The 23,777-nt window shown below is 32.8% G+C and overlaps 4 protein-coding genes and 1 non-coding gene across 5 annotated transcripts in view; 2 read left to right on the plus strand and 3 right to left on the minus strand.

Moving 5' to 3' along the window:
* The first annotated feature begins 1,925 nt into the window (after window positions 1–1,925).
* Window positions 1,926–1,997, plus strand: Trnap-ugg. The gene has a single exon. It is a non-coding gene; the product is annotated as a tRNA-Pro (tRNA).
* Window positions 1,998–2,681: 684 nt separating this feature from the next.
* LOC119600315 (probable serine/threonine-protein kinase DDB_G0282963) overlaps window positions 2,682–23,777 on the plus strand; it is a 71,056-nt gene continuing 49,960 nt past the window's right edge. Inside the window, exon 1 of the mRNA XM_037950476.1 lies at window positions 2,682–3,301. Coding sequence (XP_037806404.1) covers window positions 3,060–3,301 — 242 coding nt within the window. The 5' untranslated portion in view covers window positions 2,682–3,059. The remainder of the gene's footprint in view (window positions 3,302–23,777) is intronic.
* On the minus strand, window positions 4,627–5,384 carry LOC119600317 (attacin-A-like). The gene is made up of 2 exons (XM_037950478.1): window positions 5,143–5,384; window positions 4,627–5,070 (listed from the first exon to the last, which is right to left on the minus strand). Exons 1-2 carry the CDS (start codon window positions 5,313–5,315, stop codon window positions 4,671–4,673), a joined length of 573 nt encoding a protein of 190 aa, XP_037806406.1. The 5' UTR covers window positions 5,316–5,384; the 3' UTR covers window positions 4,627–4,670.
* Window positions 7,667–8,278, minus strand: LOC119600319 (attacin-A-like). Its single transcript, XM_037950480.1, has 2 exons — window positions 8,040–8,278; window positions 7,667–7,975 (listed from the first exon to the last, which is right to left on the minus strand). The coding sequence occupies exons 1-2, from the start codon at window positions 8,222–8,224 to the stop codon at window positions 7,768–7,770; spliced, it is 393 nt and encodes a 130-aa protein (XP_037806408.1). The 5' UTR covers window positions 8,225–8,278; the 3' UTR covers window positions 7,667–7,767.
* LOC119600318 (attacin-A-like) lies at window positions 10,103–10,854 on the minus strand. The gene is made up of 2 exons (XM_037950479.1): window positions 10,590–10,854; window positions 10,103–10,383 (listed from the first exon to the last, which is right to left on the minus strand). The coding sequence occupies exons 1-2, from the start codon at window positions 10,772–10,774 to the stop codon at window positions 10,176–10,178; spliced, it is 393 nt and encodes a 130-aa protein (XP_037806407.1). The 5' UTR covers window positions 10,775–10,854; the 3' UTR covers window positions 10,103–10,175.

Here is a 23,777-nt window from a genome sequence, read left to right on the forward strand (position 1 = left end):
CGGAGAGTAGTAGTAATAGTTATAAAAAAACTTTTGTCAGTTTTGGCGGCGTGTGCCATTAAATTTTAAACAAAATTCTACTTCTTCATCTTGCCAACCCAAATGAATCACAATTTTAAAATACCCACGATACACAGCAACTAAATAAGTGCAGGAGTTTGTAAAACTCAGCAGAATCAGTTTCTGAATGGTAAGAGTTTTAAAACTGGTAGTTTATGCTTTAGGTTACAGGCTTTTAACCTGCGCCACCATAATTTTAAAAACCATTTTTGAACGGGTTACAAATACTACCTAAAAATAAGTTGTAATAGTTAAAACAACAATGGAGTTGGGTTTTATGACATCGTTATTTACAGTAAGGAAAACTTAACATTTTGCAGAGTCTGTGGGATAAAATTTACAAAACATCGTTGTAAAAAAATAAAACGCGTTTTATATGGTAAAAAAACAAGGAATTTGAACTGGGGGGGAAAACATGGTTGTTTTTGTCGTTGTTTTTCTGTTATGAATAATTAAATATTTGCTTAAGTTTGACATTTGATTATGAGATATAACAAACAGAGTATAGCAATATAAGATACATTTTTCTCAATTTAACTCGTTTTAAACCTATGAGGGCATTCTTAATTTTTATAAACGTGAGACTTTAAACGAAGTGTTAATCTTAGGTTATATTATTGATTTATTTAAGTTGAAATAACACGAGAGGTTAGGGAACGAATCTATCTTATGAATGTCAATTGTCATCGGAATAGTACTAAAATCTATGGACAAATCGTTGTCCTAACTCTACATAAACTATTTCCTCTACTTACCCATTTTAAAAAAAGTCATTGAAATAACGATTCAATCTTCAATTGTACAGACCTAAAACTCTTCTATCGACTTGTATAGTTTACGAACTCGTACATATTCCGAAAATGGAACGGTTGTACTGCTTTCGCACGCCAGTTATTTCACCCTAAGATACAGTTCTGCAAATCGTCATTCAAACAATCACCTTATTATAGAAAAAAGTCAAAGTCCTTCTAAAGTCCAACAAAAAATTTTTAATCCAGAGATCAAATTGTACTTTTCTTCTTAGGACTTTTACAAAATTGTAAGACTTTTTATTAATAAAACAACGTTCCAAAGTCGACCAAAATATAGGGTCTAATCGAAAAAGTCGATATAAAAACTACAAAAAGTCGACTTTTCACCAATTAAGCAAATGCGAAAAGTTGTACTTTTTGTTTTAACTAAAAAACTTTACTAAGAGATATCCAGGCTGTCAATATAACAAAGTTATTATCGTTTAGAATTTTCTCCTTTTCAAAAAGGCCCATTGCTACATTAAAGGGTTAAAGTACATAAACAACCTTTAAACAATGGCGTTGTTTTAATTTTATAACAAAATCATGTTATATGCACAGTTATTGTTTTGTTGTCTAAAAATTACATGTCTTGTTTGACTTTAGTCTGGCCCAATCCAAAGGGATAACATGTGTTTACACATTCTTAACTATTGTCTTAGAAAAACGCGGCAATTATTAGCCATAATTGAATTGCTGAGGTTTTAAATTTGTATAAAAATGAATTTATAAAGAAAAGATAAACAAAAATACCGGTTGGAGATGCGGGGCATCGATCCCCGTACCTCTCACATGCTAAGCGAGCGCTCTACCATCTGAGCTACATCCCCGTTATAAAAAATGTTGGGCAGAATAATATTTCACAGTGTTTAGTTTTCTTTTGTATTGATTATTTTTTTTTTTTTTTTTTTGGAAATGAACCAATTTTTCATTATTTAGTTTCTTTTTATATTTAAGTGGTCAATGCTTGTTTTTCATTGGACTAACATGGATATGATCTTGATAAACAATATACTATGTATTTTGGGTTTAGTCTTATATTGAAATAATATTATAAACAAATTTCCTGCAAGAGGCTCAATGGTCTAGGGGTATGATTCTCGCTTTGGGTGCGAGAGGTCCCGGGTTCAAATCCCGGTTGAGCCCTGTCTTTTTTTAACATTAATATTTAATTTTTCTTAAAGAAATGTTGTAGTTACTTAAAGAAATATCAGCATATATTTCTTTGGATTTTAAACTTTGGGTATTTCGAAGAAATATCTTAGCCCGCGAATTGGACTGTTGGATAACATAACAAACTTTACAAATACAGATGTTATTACTTCTCAAAAACGGGTTTGTGCAATCTAATAATACATATCTGGGAAATATGGAGATATTTTGAGTCGCTCCTAAATCTTTTAGGAAAATTTTCAATTTTCATATAAATTTATTTTAAATGTTTATGAGAATTATACCAAAAAATTAAAAAAACACAAGAATTTGTAAAAATTATATTTGGAGATGCGGGGCATCGATCCCCGTACCTCTCACATGCTAAGCGAGCGCTCTACCATCTGAGCTACATCCCCGTTGGAAAATTTGAGACAAATTTTCTATAAGAATTACTATACAAAAATATTCCAATAAGAAAAATTATTATTCTCTCTTTTTTTCTCATACCATATTCTCTTAAAATTGTTTTTGTTTATTTTCTTCGTTTTCATATTCTCTTAGCTCAAAAAACAACAATTATTTTATATTTTTATATTTTCTTCGTCTTCTTTGCTTTGCACAACCACCGATAGACCAAATGTCAGATTACATGAAATGTCAAATGGATAACAAAACGAAATCGAAGAGAAACAGCTGATTGCACGTGAATTGTGCGTAAATTTTTTGTAGAATTTAAAGTTCATTTTGTTTATAAGTTCTTTTATAATAATTTTTGCAAAAATTAAGGAATTTAATGTAAATAATAAATAAATTACTGAATTAACCCACCATTAACTGTAAATAATGTAAAAAGTAAGTGAATTAATAAAAGTGCAAAAGAGAAAAAATGAAAAAAATAAATTGTTTGTTGAAGTTTGGCTTCTAAGAAGAAAAAAAGCCAAGTGCTACTAAAAAGTTCTAAAATTGGCAATTAAAAAAGTGCGTGTATATTTTTAATAATAATATAATTAAATTAAATTGTTATCGGTGTTAATTAATAAAATCTTAACAAACATGTTTATGGATACGCCAAAATTACAACCAATCTCTACCAGTAGAAACAACGATAAAAAAGTGCCTTCTATCAATAATGGCAATCAAAACAATAACAGCAACAACAACAACAATATTAGTGGCGGCGGCAATATTGCCTCCAAATCAACAACTGCCTGTAGCAACTATTCAGATTTTAACAAAACAATTGGCGTTAGCTCCAAGGTTTTAGCTCAAGATGCCGCAACAAATGATAAAAAAGAGTAAGTAGAAATTTTTATTTATTTAATGGAAATTTTGCCGCCAAAACTTATTAAATGTAAACAAATATTAAAGCTGTATTATCTCAACTTCCTACTAACAGTTTATAGGAAAAGTGTTCTGCCGGTAAAATGATTTCTGTATGAAAATTTTCCGGTCAACTTTAATATTTAAATAAGAATGACATTCGAGGAAAAATAGTTCTACTGGATAACTTATGTTATGTTTTCATTAAAAATGCCTTAGGAAATGTCGTGAGATAAAAGATTTTTAAGAAATGGAACAAATAAAGATCTCCAGCTCAGATTTTTGTTAGAAAAAATATTTTTATTGTGTTTTATGGGGTGCCGGCATTCAGCCGGTAGCAAGAACTTGTTTCTCTGGGTCGAATTTAATACCGCCTTCTTTGAAAATTTAGTTTTGCCTATCAAATCTTTTGGTGTTATCTTCTTACGCGTAAAAATTTAAACTTTAAAGTTCTATAACTAAAAAAGCGCCGAAATCTATATGTATATATATATAGGAATGACCTTGATTGTAGCCTTAAAAATTATGTTATGACTTAAGTTAGAATCATTTCAAGCAAATGGTAAAGTCAAGTAAAGTCTTTAGTCTTAATTTTAACATACTTTCATATTAGAACTGTGCCCTACCCGATTCATACATGGCCAAATATTATCAACAATGTCTATTAACCGAAAGAGTTCTTCGTTAAAAAACAACTTTCAACAAATTTGGACCATTTACAATAACAATTTCACAATTCTTTGAAAAAAATGCACTAAATTGTTTATTAATTCTAAAAATAATGAATCAGCAAATAATTTAGAGACACTTTTTGTTGTTTTAATTAAAATTTTCTGATTATTCTTCAAAAACTAAAACTAATTAGTTTTCACTATCAAATCGTTCTTTGGTTTATGGGGAATTTATGAAATTTTTGAAAATTGTTTCATAATACTGTTAAGAACTTCGAAGCCTTAACAAATTTTATTTATTCCTTCTTTTGACTTTAATAACTCCGTTTTATTATATATTTTTATAAAATTGTTTTTATCGGTTAGTTTAAAACATAAATTAAATAACTCTCAATGAGTCATATTTTAACTTTATGACTAAATTTTGTATTTGTATAACAATTTAAAAACCAGTTTCAGTTTTTAACTTTAACTATCTAATTAACCTGATTAAGCATAGTTGACCTATAGGTCTTTTATTTTGATAAGAGCGTACATTACCCCCCAAAAATATGCAACAACAACATCATGAAATTAAAAAAGTTTATTATTTAAAAACTACTTTCTATTTATTCTTTATAACAACAAAATTTAAAAAAGTAATAAATAATATCACCAAATTTAAACATACACTTTAAAATCTATGAGTAAAACCCAAACCGGCACCAAAATCATTTTTACCCCTAAATGGTCCGGCAACATGTCTTGAAGCATTAGCATTTAAATTCAATGAAGAAGCTTGATTAGAAGAAGTCCATAGATTAGCATTAGCGGCAGCATTTACTGTGGTCATATTAAATTTGGGTATATGATTAACACCCACGGAGGCACTATGACCCTGGGCACTATTCCAGCTGGTGTTGGCTCCAACATTATCAAATTTTAAACCATTTTGCAGTTGAGTTCTACCATGAAAGGCATTGACATCTAAGGCATGCTGATCAGTTTTTAAAACATTCAAACGCAAGTTTTCCGATAAATTATTACCAACACCGGGGGTATTGGAATGTTGTATGGAGACACCATGGCCATTGCTAAAGAAATAAGGAAAAGAGAAAGTTAATACTTAAACCTTATAGGTAGATGATATTTATTTTTCAACTTACGCATTTAAGGCTCCAAAAGCTCCTGTAGTTACTGGTCCCTTGCTATCATTGCCGGCAGCAAATACTCCTACAGCAGCATTGACCTTTTCATCACCAAAACTTTTCATCGCTTGAACATTAATGTCTTGACCACCATTAGGATTAGCTTTTACGGTTCCTGCAATATCAGCCATTGTTTTATTGTTTGATTATACAAATTGTTTATCTTTTAAATGTGTTAAGTTTAAAGCTTGTTAGGAAACTGTTATAGTTTTAGGAAATACATTGACTTTTTATAGCCTTTTCTTAAATCATTTGTCTTGTTATATTTTCTTGTGGTACTTTACAGTTTCATATAAATAGTAGATATTTAATTTTAAAATAAAATAACAATAAAGAAATCACCGATTTTGTTGGTGTTTCCCCTTTTCATTTTCTTAAATTATGAAATAAAACGATATACAGCATATATTTTAAAAACATCTTTAAACATTCATATAGATACATTTGTATGTCTCCATGTATGTGCAGATCTATGGGTATCTATAGATATGTTTGTTTGGTTGTATATTTTTTGACAAAGAGGAAATGTTTCACTTTTATTTTTAGATTAATTTTAAAGAAAATTTTAATAACAATTCAAAGAAAATCAGTTTCAAAATAGTACTAATACGATGTTAAAGAAATATTTTGTTTTATGTAATATATAAATATATAATATAAAGTCTATTGGTTGTTCAAATCGATTGGTCAATCGATTACAAAACAAAGTACCACTTAAAAATTAAATTAAATTTTAATAGATATGTATGTAAAATAAAATTTTTAAAATAAACTGAAAACTAATAATAGATGAAAATTCTTAATATTTTTTCGGCGGATTGCTTCGTCAATGAATTCTAATGAATATATTCAAATTTTCTTAAAAACATATTATTTTTCCAAAGTTCGCTCTACTGTGTCCTATTTAGCTATTATTACACTTACCGCTAACATATTGTTACCGGAAAAGTCTAAATACTATTTTAAATATTGATTTTTTGTGTTAAAAGTATGATTTGAAGTGTCGAATCGGAATTTGCACGCCACTGGGAAACTACAATTTAGACAGACAAAGCGCTTAATTACGCTATATGAGTACCTGACCAGCGGTCCAGCCACCCAATAGCAGCTCATCACCAGCATGGTTTCCGCAAAATGCACAGCACCACCACAGCATTAACCGCCATTGACACTCGGATCTCACAAGGCTTAAGTCAGCAGAAGTCCTATGAAAGGACGGTCCTAGAGGCTCTTGACTTGTCGAAAGCCTTCGACCGTGCACCATCCAAAAATCTTGGAGGGCACATTTGATATCCTATTTACTTCCTCAGCTCACGCCACTGCAATCGCGCACAGATTGCGTTGTAAAAACAAGGTCCTCAAAGCGCTAGCCGGCAGCACTTGGGGTATGGATAAAGAATCCTTGTTAGTGATACCCAGTGGAGAAACATTCAAAACTGCCAAAATGCCGCTCAAAGGACTATAACGGACTGAACGACATTCATAGAAACCCATACCCATACCAGCCGCGGAAAACAAGAGTAGTTCTGGCACAACTAAGATCAGGATGGAGCAACAGGCTCAATGCCTACTGGTCACTTATAGACCGTGTCGTCCCCAACGAATGTCCTGCATGTGGTCAGGGTCCTTATCACACCCAACACATATTCAACAGCTCAGCCAACCTTACTTAACTCTGTCCAATGGATTTATGGACGCATCCAGTTGAAGTAACAATAACAATTTTTAGGCCTTGACATTGATATAGAACTCCCCAACTAGATTATTGTATACTATTAACTGTTACAACAACAACAACGCTATCTAAGGGGAAATCTCAAAAGTTGTTGTCGCTTAACAAAAATAATCTTAGAATACTAACAGGATTACTCATAAGACACTGCGTTCTCAGATATCACCAATACATCCTAGGTAACGCCATATCAAAGTTATGCAGATTTTGTGGCTGTCAGGAAGAAACCTCTGAACACATATTGTGTAACTGTCCAGTGCTAGGATCACGTCGAAAATCTTGTGTGCTGTTTCACTAACCCCGAAGGAAATATTCAACCTCTCACCAATCAAACCCGTTATTTTCATGTGTGAATTGAGCCAAAACAGGTGCTTAGTGACCTTTCTAATATAATCTAATGATTTAGATTTCTATTTACCTTCAACATCGAAAGGTTTATAGAATGTTGTCATTCCATTTGTAATTTCTATATTATAATTTTTGGGATTATATTCTGAAAACTTATAGACAAGCGATGTCAATTTAGCAATGACTCTCTGTCTGTCTATATGTATGTTTTGTTGAAATCAATTCTTTAAGGCCCTAGATATCTCCGGGATTCAATTATCTACTTGCTTTCTTTTTGATATGTGAAAATTGGAAGTAATTTTTCACAATTCTTTAGGTATGTTGTTGTCTTTGAAATCCTACATTCATTTAAATAGCAAACAAATTATATATTTTATATAAAATTTAATATGTTTTATTAATTTAAAAATTATTTTAAAGGAACCATTAACGCTTTTTATACATAAATCTCTACTTATTATAAAGATAAAAGATTAACAAATAAAAATAATAAAATAAATTTTTTAAAATCTATGATTGAGATTTAACATATAATTGTTGCTTTTAAAACCAGTCATAGGACCACTAACATGTTGACTATGAGAAGCAGTAGCATTTAAAGATGTATTCTGATTAGCCGAAGTCCAAAGATTTGCTGTAGCAGAAGCTTCCATAGTTGTCATATTATACTTAGGAGTATGATTAATACCCAAAGAGGCGGCATGGCCATTACTGGAAATATAAAAATAAAAATCATAAAATATTAATTTATTAAAATAATACAACTCAGACTTACGCATTAACATTGGCAAAAGCTCCCACAGTACCCATTTGAGGACCACGATGATCATTGGCAGCCACAAATGCTCCTACAGTGGCATTTTGTTTTTCATCTCCAATAGTTCTGGTGAGATTAAGAAGAACATCATTGCTTTGATCTCTGGGATTTGTGTTGCAAGATCCACCAATATTTGTAGTCATTTTGTTTTATTCTTTTTTTGATTCAACTGTTTTCTTTGAAGGTCTTGAGAATACTGATTTCTATTGGCTTATTTCAAGTCATTTTATACTTTTGTGTTAACTGAATTTCTGCATTTCTTTTTTTTTGGTCAGAGTACTTCCCCTGCAGTGTGTTAATCATTTCGATTGTTATATTGCAAGTTGGTTAATATTTACTAAATTTATCATGTTATTCCCCTTTTATTATTTAAGATACGAAATAAAAGAACCATAAAAAATGTACAAAAGTTCTAGTGATTTTTTTACAGGAATAACATTATTCTTAATATAAAAACTATTTTTGTGAGAAATCAGGAAATTTAAACTATTTTTAAGGCACATTGTTCACATCACCAAAAAAGGAATTTTGGAACCAATATTTAATTTTAGACTCAATGATGATTGTAGTAGCTATCTATCTATCTATCTATCTATCTATCTATCTATCTATCATCTATCTATCTATCTATCTATCTATCTATCTATCTATCTATCTATCTATCTATCTATCTATCTATCTATCTATCTATCTATCTATCTATCTATCTATCTATCTATCTATCTATCTATCTATCTATCTATCTATCTATCTATCTATCTATCTATCTATCTATCTATCTATCTATCTATCTATCTATCTATCTATCTATCTATCTATCTATCTATCTATCTATCTATCTATCTATCTATCTATCTATCTATCTATCTATCTATCTATCTATCTATCTATCTGTCTATCTATCTATCTATCTATCTATCTATCTATCTATCTATCTATCTATCTATCTATCTATCTATCTATCTATCTATCTATCTATCTATCTATCTATCTATCTATCTGTCTATCTATCTATCTATCTATCTATCTATCTATCTATCTATCTATCTATCTATCTATCTATCTATCTATCTATCTATCTATCTATCTATCTATCAAATAAAAGAGTAATGTTTGTTACTTCTCTTTCGAGAAGTTTGCTATTTAAAATCAACAAATAATGTACACATGAACATACGTCAAAAGTACTATTGTGCTATTATGCTATTGTTGTAACAGTTGGACTGTAGCCGATAGTTCTTTCCGAGGTTGATACAGCTGTCGCTGAGTTGACAAGTTTTGACCGAGTAAGACTGAGGTTCGCTACGGAACGAAGTTGCAATTATGGCTTTTGCTAAATATATATCACATGTTTTTGTTGTTTTTATTAAACATAAGATTTGTCAAAGTTATGAGCTGAAGTCAGGTATGAAAACGGTTTTTTTGTGTGTGTTGAAATCCTTGCCAAAAAACTGTTCTTGTGTTGGAAATTAAAAATCTACCTTTGCGAACGATATACCTCTTTAGGCGTACAGTATTCTAAATTAAATGAGAATTATAATGATTCCTCTTTTTGGAAAATACTTTTATGGGGTGTAGGTATGTGAAAAAAATGAGAAAACCAACGAGTAAGTTGTACTCAGAACTAAACTGTATGGACACATACTTTGTATGAGTATTTTATACGATTTTTGTCAAAAAGTCTGAGGAAAAAATACATAATGTGAAACATGTAATTGTTAAAACATGTGCATTCTCAAACGTCTTCTTAAAAGATTATCTTTCCCCAAGTTAGAATTACAAATTTCTAAAGGAACCTCTCAAGCAATCCAAATGCTCAATAACTAAAAGTTGCAATTGTATTGTTTTTTGTATTGAAATACAAAAAAACAAAAAATTTATTGAAATATAAAAACAATTTGTGATAATTTGTAAGTTTTTCAAAATTTACTTATAAAATGTATTCTTTTATTAGACATTAATTTATTTAAAATGCAAATTTATATTTTTTTAATTTATTTTATTTATTAATTAATATTTTTTCCAGGAACAATGCAAATAAGATTATAAATAAATAATAAACCACTATAAATATTGATAATTTAAAATACTTTTCTAAAATCTATGATTAATACCAAAACCATAATTGTTACTTTTAAAACCAGTCATAGGACCACTAACATGCTGACTATGAGTAGCGTGAGCATTAATAGATGTATTCTGATTAGACGAGGTCCAAAGATTTGCCTTGGCAGTAGCTTCCACAGTTGTCATATTAAACTTAGGAGTATGATTAACACCCACAGAGAGGCCATGGCCATTACTAGAAAAGAAAATAAACATAAATTTAGTTAAACGTTTTTGAAAATAATGAACACTTAACAGAGGATCTATAGCCTTTTACTGTAGATCAGACTATATATCCATAGTCTTAACTAAAGTCTATATAACTGTAGAATACAGTTTAAACTATAGAACAGTCTTAACTATAGATTAATCTGAAGTTAGTTTAATGAAAGTTTTGCTTACCTATTAACATTGCCAAAAGCTCCTACTGTACCCATTTTGGGTCCACGATGATCATTTGCCGCCACAAAGGCACCCACTGCGGCATTATTTTTTTCATCTCCCATAGTCCTGGTAACATTTAGGACAACATCATTGCTTTGATCTCTGGGATTTGTGTTGCAAGATCCACCCATATTTGTAGTCATTTTGTTATATTATTATTTTGCGTTGTGTTGTGCTGTAGGAAAGTCTTGTGGAATACTGTTTTCTGATGGATTAAGTGTAGGCATTTTATACTTTTTTGCTAAAATTTTCTTTGATTGAAGTGATGGTTTTATGGTTGTGTCACGACGGTACTTCCCAGACATGGTGTTTATTATTTGTTTGGTTTGATTATAGCGTAGAGTTGTTTCTATATTTAATTTTGAAAATATATAAATATTTATGTTAATCCCCTTTGTTTTAATTAAAATTAGAAAAAGAGATATCTGATATAATTTCAAGTACTTAATTCCTCTAATAGAAATTATTACAAATATCTATTCATTTCGAGGCCTTGCCCATACTATAGTGCCTGATCGCATTCTTTAGGGAATCACAACTTTTCACTAATAATAAATCATTATTTCCGTGAAAAATTTGTTAAACTCCCACAAATTGTCACAATACCACTATCGGAAATTGATATAATTTTCATTATCATTTGAATTTTGTTATTCTTAAGAAAAATATTATCTTTAAAATATAATAAAATAAAAATACCCTAAATAAATGCATTAATAATGATTAAGAATAATTTTTAAATAGTATTTTTTTTTTTTAATATTGAGTACTTCACATTCTTTTAATTTAAGCATGGGAAATATCAAATAAAATTAGGACCCTCAAACTATTCTGTTATGAGTTTCAGATATTTTCTAAGGAAACATTAAACTGGCCTCTCAAACTACGTAAGGATCTCATCCAATTCTAAGACTTTCTAAGGCATTTGACAAGATAAATTACAATTTTCCTAAAAAAATGTTAAATATTTTGTTATATCTCACATTTAAAACCAGTCCTCCAAACTAAAACATTTTACAGGACAATATAACATAAAAAATATATTTTGCAGTCTAAAGCCCATCATTTTCCAAAAAAAAAAAAAAAAAAAAAATGACAACAATATTGCCCATGTCTCCTCACTCCTCTTTCAACACCAACTCCTACATTCCTAATAAGCCATAATTTTATTAAAAAAGTTCACGTTAACAAACATTTTTCAAATATTCAAAACAGTCGCTATATTCTGCTCTAACCATAAACACAAAACCCCGACCTATCTTAAATTTTATATCATGTTGTCGTTATTTTTTCTATATTTTAATATGATAATGAGACTGCTATCAACACCAAAAATAACGTTTAAGAGGGGAGTGTGACAAATATGAGTATACAGACGAGTATGTGTCACTCGTACCCCCAATAAAATGGTCTCACACTTTGTACGGGTAATTTTTATGAATTTGCCGCAATGTCTGAGAAAATCATTTCACATAATGTGGTGCACGCACTCGCCATAACATTAAATGAAAGAGATTCCCAAACCTTTTCTTTAAAGGTAAATTTTGAGTAAAATTGTAACAAAAAATTTACTGTTTTCTATGTTTTGTACAAAAATGCTTAGGTTTTTATGAAGTTCCACAAACCTTCAACTTCTAAATCGAAAGTAGAGGACCTTTTAGACATCATGTCGAACTTAATAATTTAATAAATGATTTCATAAACAATCTGTAGAACTAATATCAGGGATGAAAATTTCAGTACTTTTTGACATCGAGAAATACTTCAATACCCCAAAATACTAGTTAATGGACTAGTTCATGGAATAGTTAGCAGACTAGCCAAAAGACCTGTCTATAATCTAGTCAATAGAGGCAATAGAGTAGTATGTAGACTACTTAGTCCAAAGACTAGACAAAAGTTAATTTACAAAAATTATTGGTATTTAGGTATTCCAAAAACTACTCCCCTGTAAACAATATTGGAGTACAGTCCTATGTAATGCAGGCATGGATCATGTTTATTTTTTTGAAAACAGCTTTACATGTGACCATGTTGCGTATCAAGTGCTCCCATAATTTAAGCGATGGATTACATGGTCCTCACCTAGGACATCACAAGGTTAAATGTTGTATGTTTTTTCCATATGTTTGGATTAGTTTTGGACCAGTCCTAGTCCTTTGAGGAGTAGTCTTTACACGCGTGTGTTGAATAGTCTCAATTTTTGCAGGTATAGACTACTTAATAGAGTCCATAGACTAGTTCATAAAATATTCCATAGACTAATCTAAAGGATAGTTTACCGACTTTTCAATAGATTAGATTGTTCGCTGGACCAATCTATAGAAATGCCCTAAAAAAATAAACATTTTGACGATCGGAAAAGCCGAAAAGTAATTTAGTACATCTAATCCTTAATAAGTATCCCTTTTGGTACTTTGCTTGGGGAACAAAACTTTTAATGTTCCCCTGAGAGTAATTCCACATGGTCGTCGACTTTTAGAAAGGTGTGGGCTTTAGATAAGCTCCCTTCCAAATCAAGAGAGAGGTCATGTCCAAATGCTAGGCCTCCAATATGATATTCATGTATGACAGTCTGTCTTGCATGATGCTGCTAGTCGATGCATTGTAATCACCCGTTGTCGAGAACACTGAGTCATCTTTTTACAAATATTTGTATGTTTTGTGGCACACACTTCAAAACTTCCAACTAGGTTCATGTGACTCCGGTAGGTAAGTACTTAGAGTTGTAGTCTGCCAGACCGGAGGTTGTCGTTTCGATTCCCATTAGGGACACTGGTTAAAGAGGGTAGGAATCGTAACTATTTTATAATTTTGGGATCCAAATTATCAATAATTCTTTCAGACATGAGCAAAAGGTCCAAACAACCTCGAAAATTTCATTAAAAGATGCTTTAACAAAAAGAAAAAACAACAACATGCTATTTCATATGGTATATGTTTGTGTGACTTTGGTACCGAGACTCATGAGGGAATGAAATTCTGTAGGAAAAGATTCTTTGGTACTTTTTCGTTCTTCAACTGGTACTTTTTAAAAGGGAACTTTAAAAAAGGGAACTTTCTTGTACTTTTTCGTTTTCGAACTGGTATTGGTGAAGGGTATATAAGATTCGGCATAGCAGAATGTCAACCACTTACTTGTTAGTACTTTGTAAGAAGAGCCTCTTCAAGAATTTTAAAAGATTTTAAAAAGTACTGATTATTAGTCATCTTTGGGAATTGGCTACCTCTGCTTTTAAATAAATGAATACGAGTAAAAGAAACGTTTTACATACTTTGTGTAATATTTCCTACATATCATCTGTTTTATACTTATATACAAAATATTGTGTATCTTCTTAAAAAGGAATGAGTAAATTTTTTATGTGTCCTGAGATTTTTTCCAGTTTTTTTCTGTTAATTTTTTTCCCTATTATAATAGCAGCTTACCTCAGCACTTTTTCTGTTTGTTTGGAAAAAAAAGAAAAAGAAGAATTCATTTACCAAGAATTTTTTATATTTTTTTTAAAGCAGCTTGTTTTATGGTTGTTTTAACACTAGAGAGTAAGGAGTTTTATATATGATGAAGTATTAGCAAAACATTAGCTCTGAAATTTCTTGGCTTTTGACCTTTTTTTTCCTACCACTTCTTGTATATACATATTTTACTTTGTTAAGTGTTGAGCAATGGTAAATGGCAACAGCTGCTGCTGGTTATAAAATCAAAACAACACAAAATATTTATTGATAAAATAGCAAAAACGTGTCGATATTTGAAATATTTTATACTAAACTAATGATTTTTTTTGTTTAACAAATAATCAAATGCTATTATTAACTGCAAAGAAAACACCACCCAGCAACATCTGTTGTACACTCATATGTGTTATTTGCTATTAAGTGTAAATTTATGTTTAATACTGCTATTTTTTTTGTGCATATATGTATTTTAGGGTGTTTATTAAACATGATTATTATTTTATTGGAAAGGAATATGTTTTTTATTACAGTTTTTTTTTCAAAAATTTAGACTTTTTAAAAGTTGCTGGTTTTGTTGGTTTGTTAGTAAAGTAAGGTTTATTGTTTATTTTTCAGGTTTTTTTTACAATTGTCTATGTCTAGTCAGCCAGCAGCAGCCTTAAGCCATTTTCACTTCATCTTGCTATCATAACAAGCTAATATCGTTTTTTTTTTCTATTTTTTACATGGTTTTCTATTAAGACACCATAACAATTAACCATACTTTTCGAAAATTTTTGAAAAACAATCCAACAATCCTAAAAGACATTATTCACTCATTGAGAAAAAGACAGTGGTCATCAAGAGGAAATATTTCAAATTAAACTAATCATGAAATATTAGAGTCTGAACTTCAATAAAACAAAGAAAAGTTTTATATTCGATTGTGCCAAATCTTAAAAACCCTTGACGAAACAGAAAATCAAAAAATACCATTTGGAAAACAAAAAAGTACCAGAAAATCCCCTTTTATACATATTCATTTAATCAGAGCACTGCATGTTTAATTCTATTTTTCTAGAAGTAGCAATTTAAGAACGAAAAATACCAAAAAGTTTACACTTATAAATTTTTATTCCATCAGAATCCTATAATTCAGAAAATCAAAAAATTACCATTTCAATGACGAAAAGGTGGGAAAAACTTCCCTTTTTAGAAATTTCAATTCAATCAGCTGCTGCGTGTATAATTTTGTGTATTTTAATATTAAAACAGATTCAAAAAGTACCATTTAGTTAGTTAGTTTGAAAGGAGGATGTACATATATACATTAAAACCGAAGAAATACACCTAGGCCTCTATCGGGCCTGTTGTGCGCTCCTTAACCAGTGCCTCAGGTGGGAATCGAACCCACCACTTCCGGTCTACCAGACTAGAATACTAACCACTAACCTACCAGAGGCCGCACATTACCAGTTGAAGAATTAAAAGTACAATTCTTATAGATTATCATTCCATCTGTATATATGTACATGTTCTAGGTTCAATATTGCATAAAAAACAAAAAGTACCAGTTGAAAAACGAAAAAGTACCAAAAATTCTTTGCTACAGATTTTCATTCACTCAGGATTCAGGAATGTTTAACTTTATGTTTCAAGTTTCAATATTATAGAAAATTCAAAAAGTACCTTTTTAAGAACGAAAAAGTACCAAAAAGTCCCCTTTTATAGGTTCTCATTTACACCGGGCTCTACATGCCTCATTTCATGTTTCTAACTTTAATATTATAGAAAATTCAAAAAGTACCTTTTCAGGAACGAAGAAGTACCAAAAAGTCCCTATTTATAGGTTAACATTAACTGCGGACTCTACACGCTTAATTTTAAGTTTCTATTGAACCTAGAAAACTCAAAAAGTACCTTATGAAGAACGAAAAAGTACCATTTTAAAGGTTCTTATTTACTCTTTACGGCCTCTACATCCTTAATTTCATATTTCTAGGTTTAGTATTGTAGACAAAACAAAAAGTACTTTTGAGGCATGAGAAAATACCATAGAGTCCATATTTATTTTCCTTTTTATTTCGGGCTTTACATGCTTAATTTCATGTTTCTAGGTTCAATATTACAGAAAATTCAAAAAGTACTTTTGGAAGAACGAAAAAATACCAAAAAGTTCCCTTTTATGTGTTCTCACTTAATCCTGCGCTCTACATTCTTAATTTCATGTTTCTAGTTTTGATGTTATAGAAAACTCCAAAAGTACCTTTGGGGGAACGTAAAAGTACCAAAAAGTCCCCATTTATAAGTTCTCATTCACACCGGGCTCTATATGCTTAATTTCATGTTTCTAAGATCAATATTACAGAAAATTCAAAAAGTATTTTTGGAAGAATGAAGAGGTACCAAAACGTCCCCTTTTATAGGTTTTCATTTACTCCAGAGGCTCTATGGCTTCGTTTTAAGTTTCTAGTTTCAATATTATAGAAAATTAAAATTCATCAAGACGGTTTCTAACAATTTTAAACTAATTACACTGTAGATTACCTAGAGACAATTAGAAGATATTTAAAAAATGTATACTCCAACACGCAAACATGACTTCTATGACGAACTTATCACCCGAATTTAAATGTCTGCTGTTTTCAAATCCCCATTGCTCCACTGTATCCTATCAATTCTCTGTTATATATTTCCGACCATTAGTATACCCGGATGAAAATGTCTACATAAATTTGTTACTTTGTACTTTTTTTTTTTGTTTATTGGCTAAATGAGTCTCTGCTACCACTACAAGATGTTTCAAATTTCTCTTCCTTAGAAACAGCAAACATAAGGAAACGGTATTGGTTTTTCCTTCACATGTAACATGTTATGTTGTAGCTAGAACTAAGTTCTGAAAAAAATCGAACAAAAATTCTACAACAAACCCAAAATTGTTTTCATGTTACGACAATTGATTGGTTTTTTTTTCGCTTTTTATTTGTTTCAATTACATTTTTTCTCTCCTTAAATTTTTGACAGTACATTATGACTTGGTGTTTTGTTTTAAGTATTTTTTGGATAATGGTCAACTTTACATGACCATCGATGTTCATAAATATATTATATTCAAAAGTGTTATTTTTTCCATCCATCTATCTATCGTTCTTTCTATACAAACATTGTTATGAAATCCTTCATCGAGTAACAGAAGAATAACAACAATAATTTGTACATGTCTTCTTTGCAAAGAGATGTTTAGAGTTGATGGTGTTGGTTACTTTTTTTCACTTGAACTATAAGAGTTCAATTTAATTAATTTTTTTTTTTAACACGTGGTTTTGTAAAATATTTTTTCATTTTTTTTAACTTTTTTGCAATTTATTAAAATTGAACAATTTTTTCCTTTATATATGGTATCAGAAAGTTTTTAATATAAATCATATTTTGTTTGCCAATTTGCCAACCTTTTAACAAATAATTTGAATTTTTTCAAAACTTCACTGCTTACCAAAGACTCGTTCATTTTCATGCAAACCCAATAGAACATTTGTTTTATGATTTTGGTACCTTTTTTCGGCCATTTATAACATTTTAATTAATAAACATATTAAGACTTTTGTCAATATATTGGACTTAAGTCTGAACATTATCAGACAGCGTTTCTTTTACTCATTAAAAACAGAGTACTTTTTGGAAGTAAATGGAAGAAAACTCTATTTTGGTACTTTTTTTTTGTACATTAAGAAACATTTTCTATTTATTTGTAATAAAAAGGGTTGGAATAATGGAAGAACTTATTCGCATTTTTCAACGTTCTAATCGTATTTTTGAATTTTAACAATATTAATATAGAAACAATATTATTTAAACTATACGGACTTCATCTCAAAGAAGCCCCGAAAAACGAGGAAGGAGAAGCTAGACGGAGGAAAAGGTAAAGAGCCGCCATCTTACGCCAAAGTTGCCAGAAGTAGGCACCGGGACGATCTCTGCTATGCAGTTTACGATGCCGGTAATCCGACAGGCAAAATTCCAATAGACCAACAGAGTAAAATAGAAGACCTGGTCAACAATAAGATAGTGGACCATGCAATAGCTTCAAAGGGCAAACAACCAATAGAGAGCGAGAGCTGCGAGTTCAGCATGGGCGTGATGTTGATGAGGTTGGCATCTCACCAATGTGTTAGCACCCTAAAGAACTTGGTGGAAAGTATCCCTCCTCCCTGGGACGGCGCTAGGCTGGGACTGGCAAAGAAGAGCGAGCTTCCGGTGCTCCTAAAGTCCACTGTCTACATAAAAGGATGGGGCAGTAAACTGGCTAATGAACGTATACTGGAAATTCTTGGAGGTCAAAATGCTGAGCTGGCCGTGGAAAAATGGGATGTCTTTTACAGGAAAGAAGAACCTGAGGGAACTTTATTTGTAATAGGTATCGACCAGAAATCCATGGCTAGTCTTGCCAAGAATAAAGGTAGGGCTTACTTCGCCTCTAAATCTGTCATATTCAAAATTGGGAAGGTGCCGATTGGAAGGGCTGTTACAACAAGCCTCGAAAAGGACACTAAAAAACCTAAGACCACAGTATCCACTACTGATAACGTTGAGGAGTCAAATCCTAAAATCGAGGAATTTACCATTAACTCGCCAGAAGAAAGTGTAGTTGCCCTTTCCAAAATTGGGAAGGCGCCGATTGAAAGGGCTGTCAAAACCGGCCCCGACAAGGACACTAAAACACCTAAGACAGTACCCAAAGCATCATTAGCAAGTACTAGCAATGTTGAGGAGTCAAATCCTAAAAGCGAGGAGGAAATCACTCACCCGCCAGAAGACAGAACAGCAATGCTCTCCAGAATTGGGAATGTGTCTATTAAAAATACTGCTATTCCTATGCCTGATAAGGACACCGCAGTGCCATCAACAGTACTCACTGCATTAATAGCCACTTCAGGCTATCCGGAGGAGTCAAATCCAAAGAGCGAGGAGGTGACCACCAACTCGCTGGAAGACAGTTTAATGGATGACCATGATTGAGGTTATCCAAATAAACCTCCATCGGAGCGAGTCAGCTACCAACGCTCTGATGGCTAAAATCAACACAGGTAAAATACATATAGCTTTAATCCAGGAACCTTGGACGATTCGCAACAAGGTTTCTGGATTAAATCACGTAAATTTCCAACTTTTCTACGCTGATACAGGATCTCGCCCGAGAACATGTATCTTATGTCACAAGAACTTATGTTTTCTCCTCTCAACAGGATTATCAACATCGGATGCAACGGTGCTGAAGCAAGGTCGAGGCAACATATACCTTGCATCTATTTACCTGCCTTTCGATTCTCCGACCCTACCACCAACGTCGGATCTGATGAAACTGGTTGAAGAGGCACAAAGGAAAAATAAGAAAATTGTAATAGGTTGTGATGCCAACTCGCATCATGTAGCTTGGGGTAGTACAAACACCAATCGCAGGGGACAAGCCCTCATGGATTTCTTTAATACTAAAGACTTGATAACATTGAACTTAGGTAATAAAGCTACCTTCGTCATTAGAATCAGAGAAGAAGTATTAGATATAACTATATGTTCAGAAGAGCTTATAAACGAAATTCAGGATTGGAGAGTTTCGGACGAGCACTCCTTTTCTGATCATCGGTACATAAGATTCAAAATACTAAGGCCACCACCAAAGCCGATAAAGTTTCGGAATAAGTCTAAAACTAATTGGACAATGTTCGGGGCCTTACTAAAGAACCGTTTAGGTCAGGACACTTTTCAATGTCGAAATAAAGAGGATATAGATGCCAAAGTGGAAACGTTCACAAGTGCCCTGGTTGAATCGTTCGAGGACAGCTGCCCTCTGCGAGAGCGGAGATCTGCCCAGGAAAAACCCTGGGTAACTGTGGAGATCCGGAACCTTGGGAAGACTCTTCGCAAACTATTTAACCGGGCACGGCGTAAAAAGACCGCAGTATACTGGGATGAGTATCGTAATAAACTTGGTGAATATAAGAAAATCGTTCGAAGAGCCAAACGAGACTCCTGGAAACTTTTCTGTGAACAGGTAGATAGCGTAAATGAGGTATCGAAGATAAAAAAATTCCTATCCAAAACTCATGTCCAACCGGAATCTATGATCGATGACACGGGCAGGAGGCTTGAGGATATGGAGGAGACAATGAAACTCCTAATGGATTCTCATTTCCCACCCGGTATATCGAATAACATAGATGAACCGATATTGGAGGAAGGGGAGGGTAACACGGAAATAGTTATTACAACTGACATGGTTAAAGGGGCAATCAAGAGCTTTGCTCCCTATAAAGCTGCAGGGCCGGATGGAATTTTCCCGGCACTTTTGCAGATGGAGGCGGGACTGGTTTCCGTACATCTGTCACAGATATTCACTGCATGCTTAAAATTGGCATATACCCCAGTTAAATGGCAGGATGCAAGGGTAATATTTATACCCAAACCAGGGAAACCTAGCTATGCGACACCTAAGTCCTATCGACCGATAAGTCTTACGTCCTTCCTACTTAAAACCTTGGAACGGATAGTCGATAGCATGGTTAAAAGCAGCATACCATACAATGACCTTAAATATAAGCAGCATGCTTATGTAAAGGGACGATCGGTGGAGACCGCTTTAAATGAAGTTGTCCACTACATAAGTGAATCTTTCGATAGCAAACTGTATACACTGGCAGTATGCATTGACATCGAAGGCGCTTTCAATAACGTGCACACTGATACCCTTATCCAATCCCTAGACCAGTTTTATGTTGACCGGGTGCTCCGTAACTGGATCAACTACATGCTAAGGAACAGATGGATAAGCTGCGAGATGTACGATATAACTATCAGGAAAAAGGTATTTCGCGGTATACCACAGGGTGGCATTTTGTCACCTTTACTCTGGGTCACCACGATTAATAGCCTCCTAAGGACCCTAACCGAGAAAGGACTTAGACCTGTCTGCTATGCAGACGATGTCGTAATACTTTTAAAGGGAAAGGATCCAAATTACTTGTGTAGAAGAGCTGAGGAGGCTCTGAATACGGCCTTGAGCTGGGCTCAACCGAGAGGCCTCAATGTTAACCCGGCGAAGACGGAAATCTGTCTTTTCACAAGAAAGACAAAAATTTCTACATATACTGAACCTTGCTTCTTGGGCAAGAAGATACCGGTGACAGACAAAGTTAAGTACTTAGGTGTAATACTTGACCGGAAATTAAAATGGAGACACCACATAGAGGATAGGATCAACAAGGCACATCGGTGCTGGGCGATATGTAGGAGAACCATAGGCATGAAATGGGGTCTTAGTCCTACTATGACAAATTGGCTTTATAAAAGTGTAATTAGACCAATTCTAGCTTATGCTTCAATAATCTGGTGGACTGCTTTGGACAAAAAGTGTAATATCAAACTACTACAGGGAGTTCAGCGTACATGCTGCTTGGGTATAAGTGGTGCCATGTGTACTACTTCAACCAAGGCTCTGGAAACGTTGCTAGATATTCCACCCATTGAAACATATATAAGATATGAGGCGGCGCTTACAGCCGAACGGCTCTTTACTTTAGGCGAACTGGCCAAAAACGGTTATAGGACACGTCATCAATGTATACTGGACACATTGGAAGGTTATACACATTCATCGGACGTGCCTGATCGCATACCAGACACTGAATATGTCGGAAACTTTGAAACGCTAATCCCAGATAGAATGTCTTGGTCAAGCGGAACATTAGAGCAAATACCAGTAGGAATCCGTTGCTACACGGATGGCTCTAAATTAGGGGACAAAGTGGGTCTGGGGTTCTATATTGAAGACCCAGAAACAGAAATATACCACCGTTTACCTAATCATAACACAAGCTTCCAGGCAGAAGTACGAGCAATAACGGAATGTGTAAATTGGATTAGAATAAATATGGCGCCCACAGGGCTTAATATATTTACCGACAGCCAGAAGGCAATTTGTGCGATATCAGGTGATAGAATTAAATCTAAGACCGTATTGGATTGTAAGAAAGCTTTAACTGAATACTCTCCCAGAGGTAAGGTTCACATCATATGGGTACCAGGCCACTCGGGAGTAGCCGGCAACGAAAGGGCGAATGTAATAGCTTTAAAGGGAAGGGAGCTCGATGTAGTTAACCTGACAAACGCAAAACCATTCGACGCAACAAAAGCTGAATTAAAAATATGGATGAGAGAATCCCATAAGGCCTCTTGGAATAATGAAACGGTGGGTAGAACCACAAAGATTCTATGGGGTGACCCTGATGAGAGCAAGACGAGAAATCTTCTCAAAATGAGCAAGTCTGAGGTTAGTATGATGGTACGTATTCTCAGTGGACACACAGGATTACGAGCACATCTATACAAAATTGGACGTGCGAATTCAGACGAATGTAGAGCATGTGGAGAGGACAGTGAAACTCTGGAGCACTTTCTTTGCCATTGTCAGGCATTCGTCGAAGTTAGATCCAAGTATCTTGGAAGTGATGTTATTCCAGAAATAACATTCTTAACCAACACCGATTGGAAGATTCTTAGGAATTACGTCCAGGAAACTGAGTTTCTGAACATGGAAAAATAATACATTCAGTGAACAATTTTTTTTTTTTTTTTTTTTTTTTTTTTTTTTTTTTTTTCTTGAATTGGAGCGCACAACAGGCCCGATAGTGGCCTAGGTGTATTTCTTCGGATTTGATGTAGTATACATCCTCCTATCAACCTACCTACCTACCTACCATACGGACTTCATTAAATAAGGAGCTATAAGAAGTAACTTTTTGTTACTTTTTCATTCATCAATTTTAGAATTTTCTGTAATATTAAACCTAGAAACATGAAATTAAGCATTTAGGTCCCAGAGTAAATGAGAACCTATAAAATTTTTTGGTACTTTTTAGTTCTTCAAAAGGTACTTTTTAAATTTTCCGTAATATTGAACCTAGAAACATAAAATTAAGCATGGGCTCTACGCTAGTAAATGAGAGCCTATAAAATAGGACTTTTTAGTACTTTTTCGTTCTTCAAAAGGTACATTTTTGAATTTTCCGTAATATTGTAGTTGGCGGAGTAAATGAGAACCTATAAAGTGGAACATTTTGGTACTTTTTCGTTATTCAAAAGGTACTTTTTGCATTTTCTACATATATATTATTAGGAGGATACTCTTTGATACTTTTTCGTTCATCAAATAGTACTTTTTTATAGTTCTTAGTGAATGAGATTCTGAAAAAAAAACTTTTTGGTACTTTTTCGTCCCTCAAATTGTACTTTTTTATTTTTCTATAATAAACATAAAAACATGATATTAAGCATGTATGGCCCGGTGTAAGTAATAACCTATAAAGGTGATTTTTTAGTACGTTTTCGTTCTTCAAATGGGAGTTTTTGAATTTTCTATAATATTGAACCTAGAAACATGAAATTAAGCATGTAGAGCCCGGAGTAAGCCAGTACATATAAAAGGGGATTTTTTGGTACTTTTTCGTTCTTCAGAAGGTACTTTTTGAATCTTCTATAATATTGAACCTAGAAACATGAAATTAAGCATGTAGAGCCCTGAGTAAGCCAGTACATATAAAAGGGGATTTTTGGTACTTTTTCGTTCTTCAAAAGGTACTTTTTGAATTTTCTATAACATTGATCATAGAAACATGAAATTAAGCATGTAGAGCCCGGAGTAAGCCACTCATATAA

This window comes from Lucilia sericata, unplaced genomic scaffold, assembly GCF_015586225.1.
Source record: "Lucilia sericata isolate MDLA Ls3-8-SP2 unplaced genomic scaffold, ASM1558622v1 Contig000110F_arrow, whole genome shotgun sequence".
In the NCBI taxonomy this organism is placed as follows: domain Eukaryota; kingdom Metazoa; phylum Arthropoda; class Insecta; order Diptera; family Calliphoridae; genus Lucilia; species Lucilia sericata.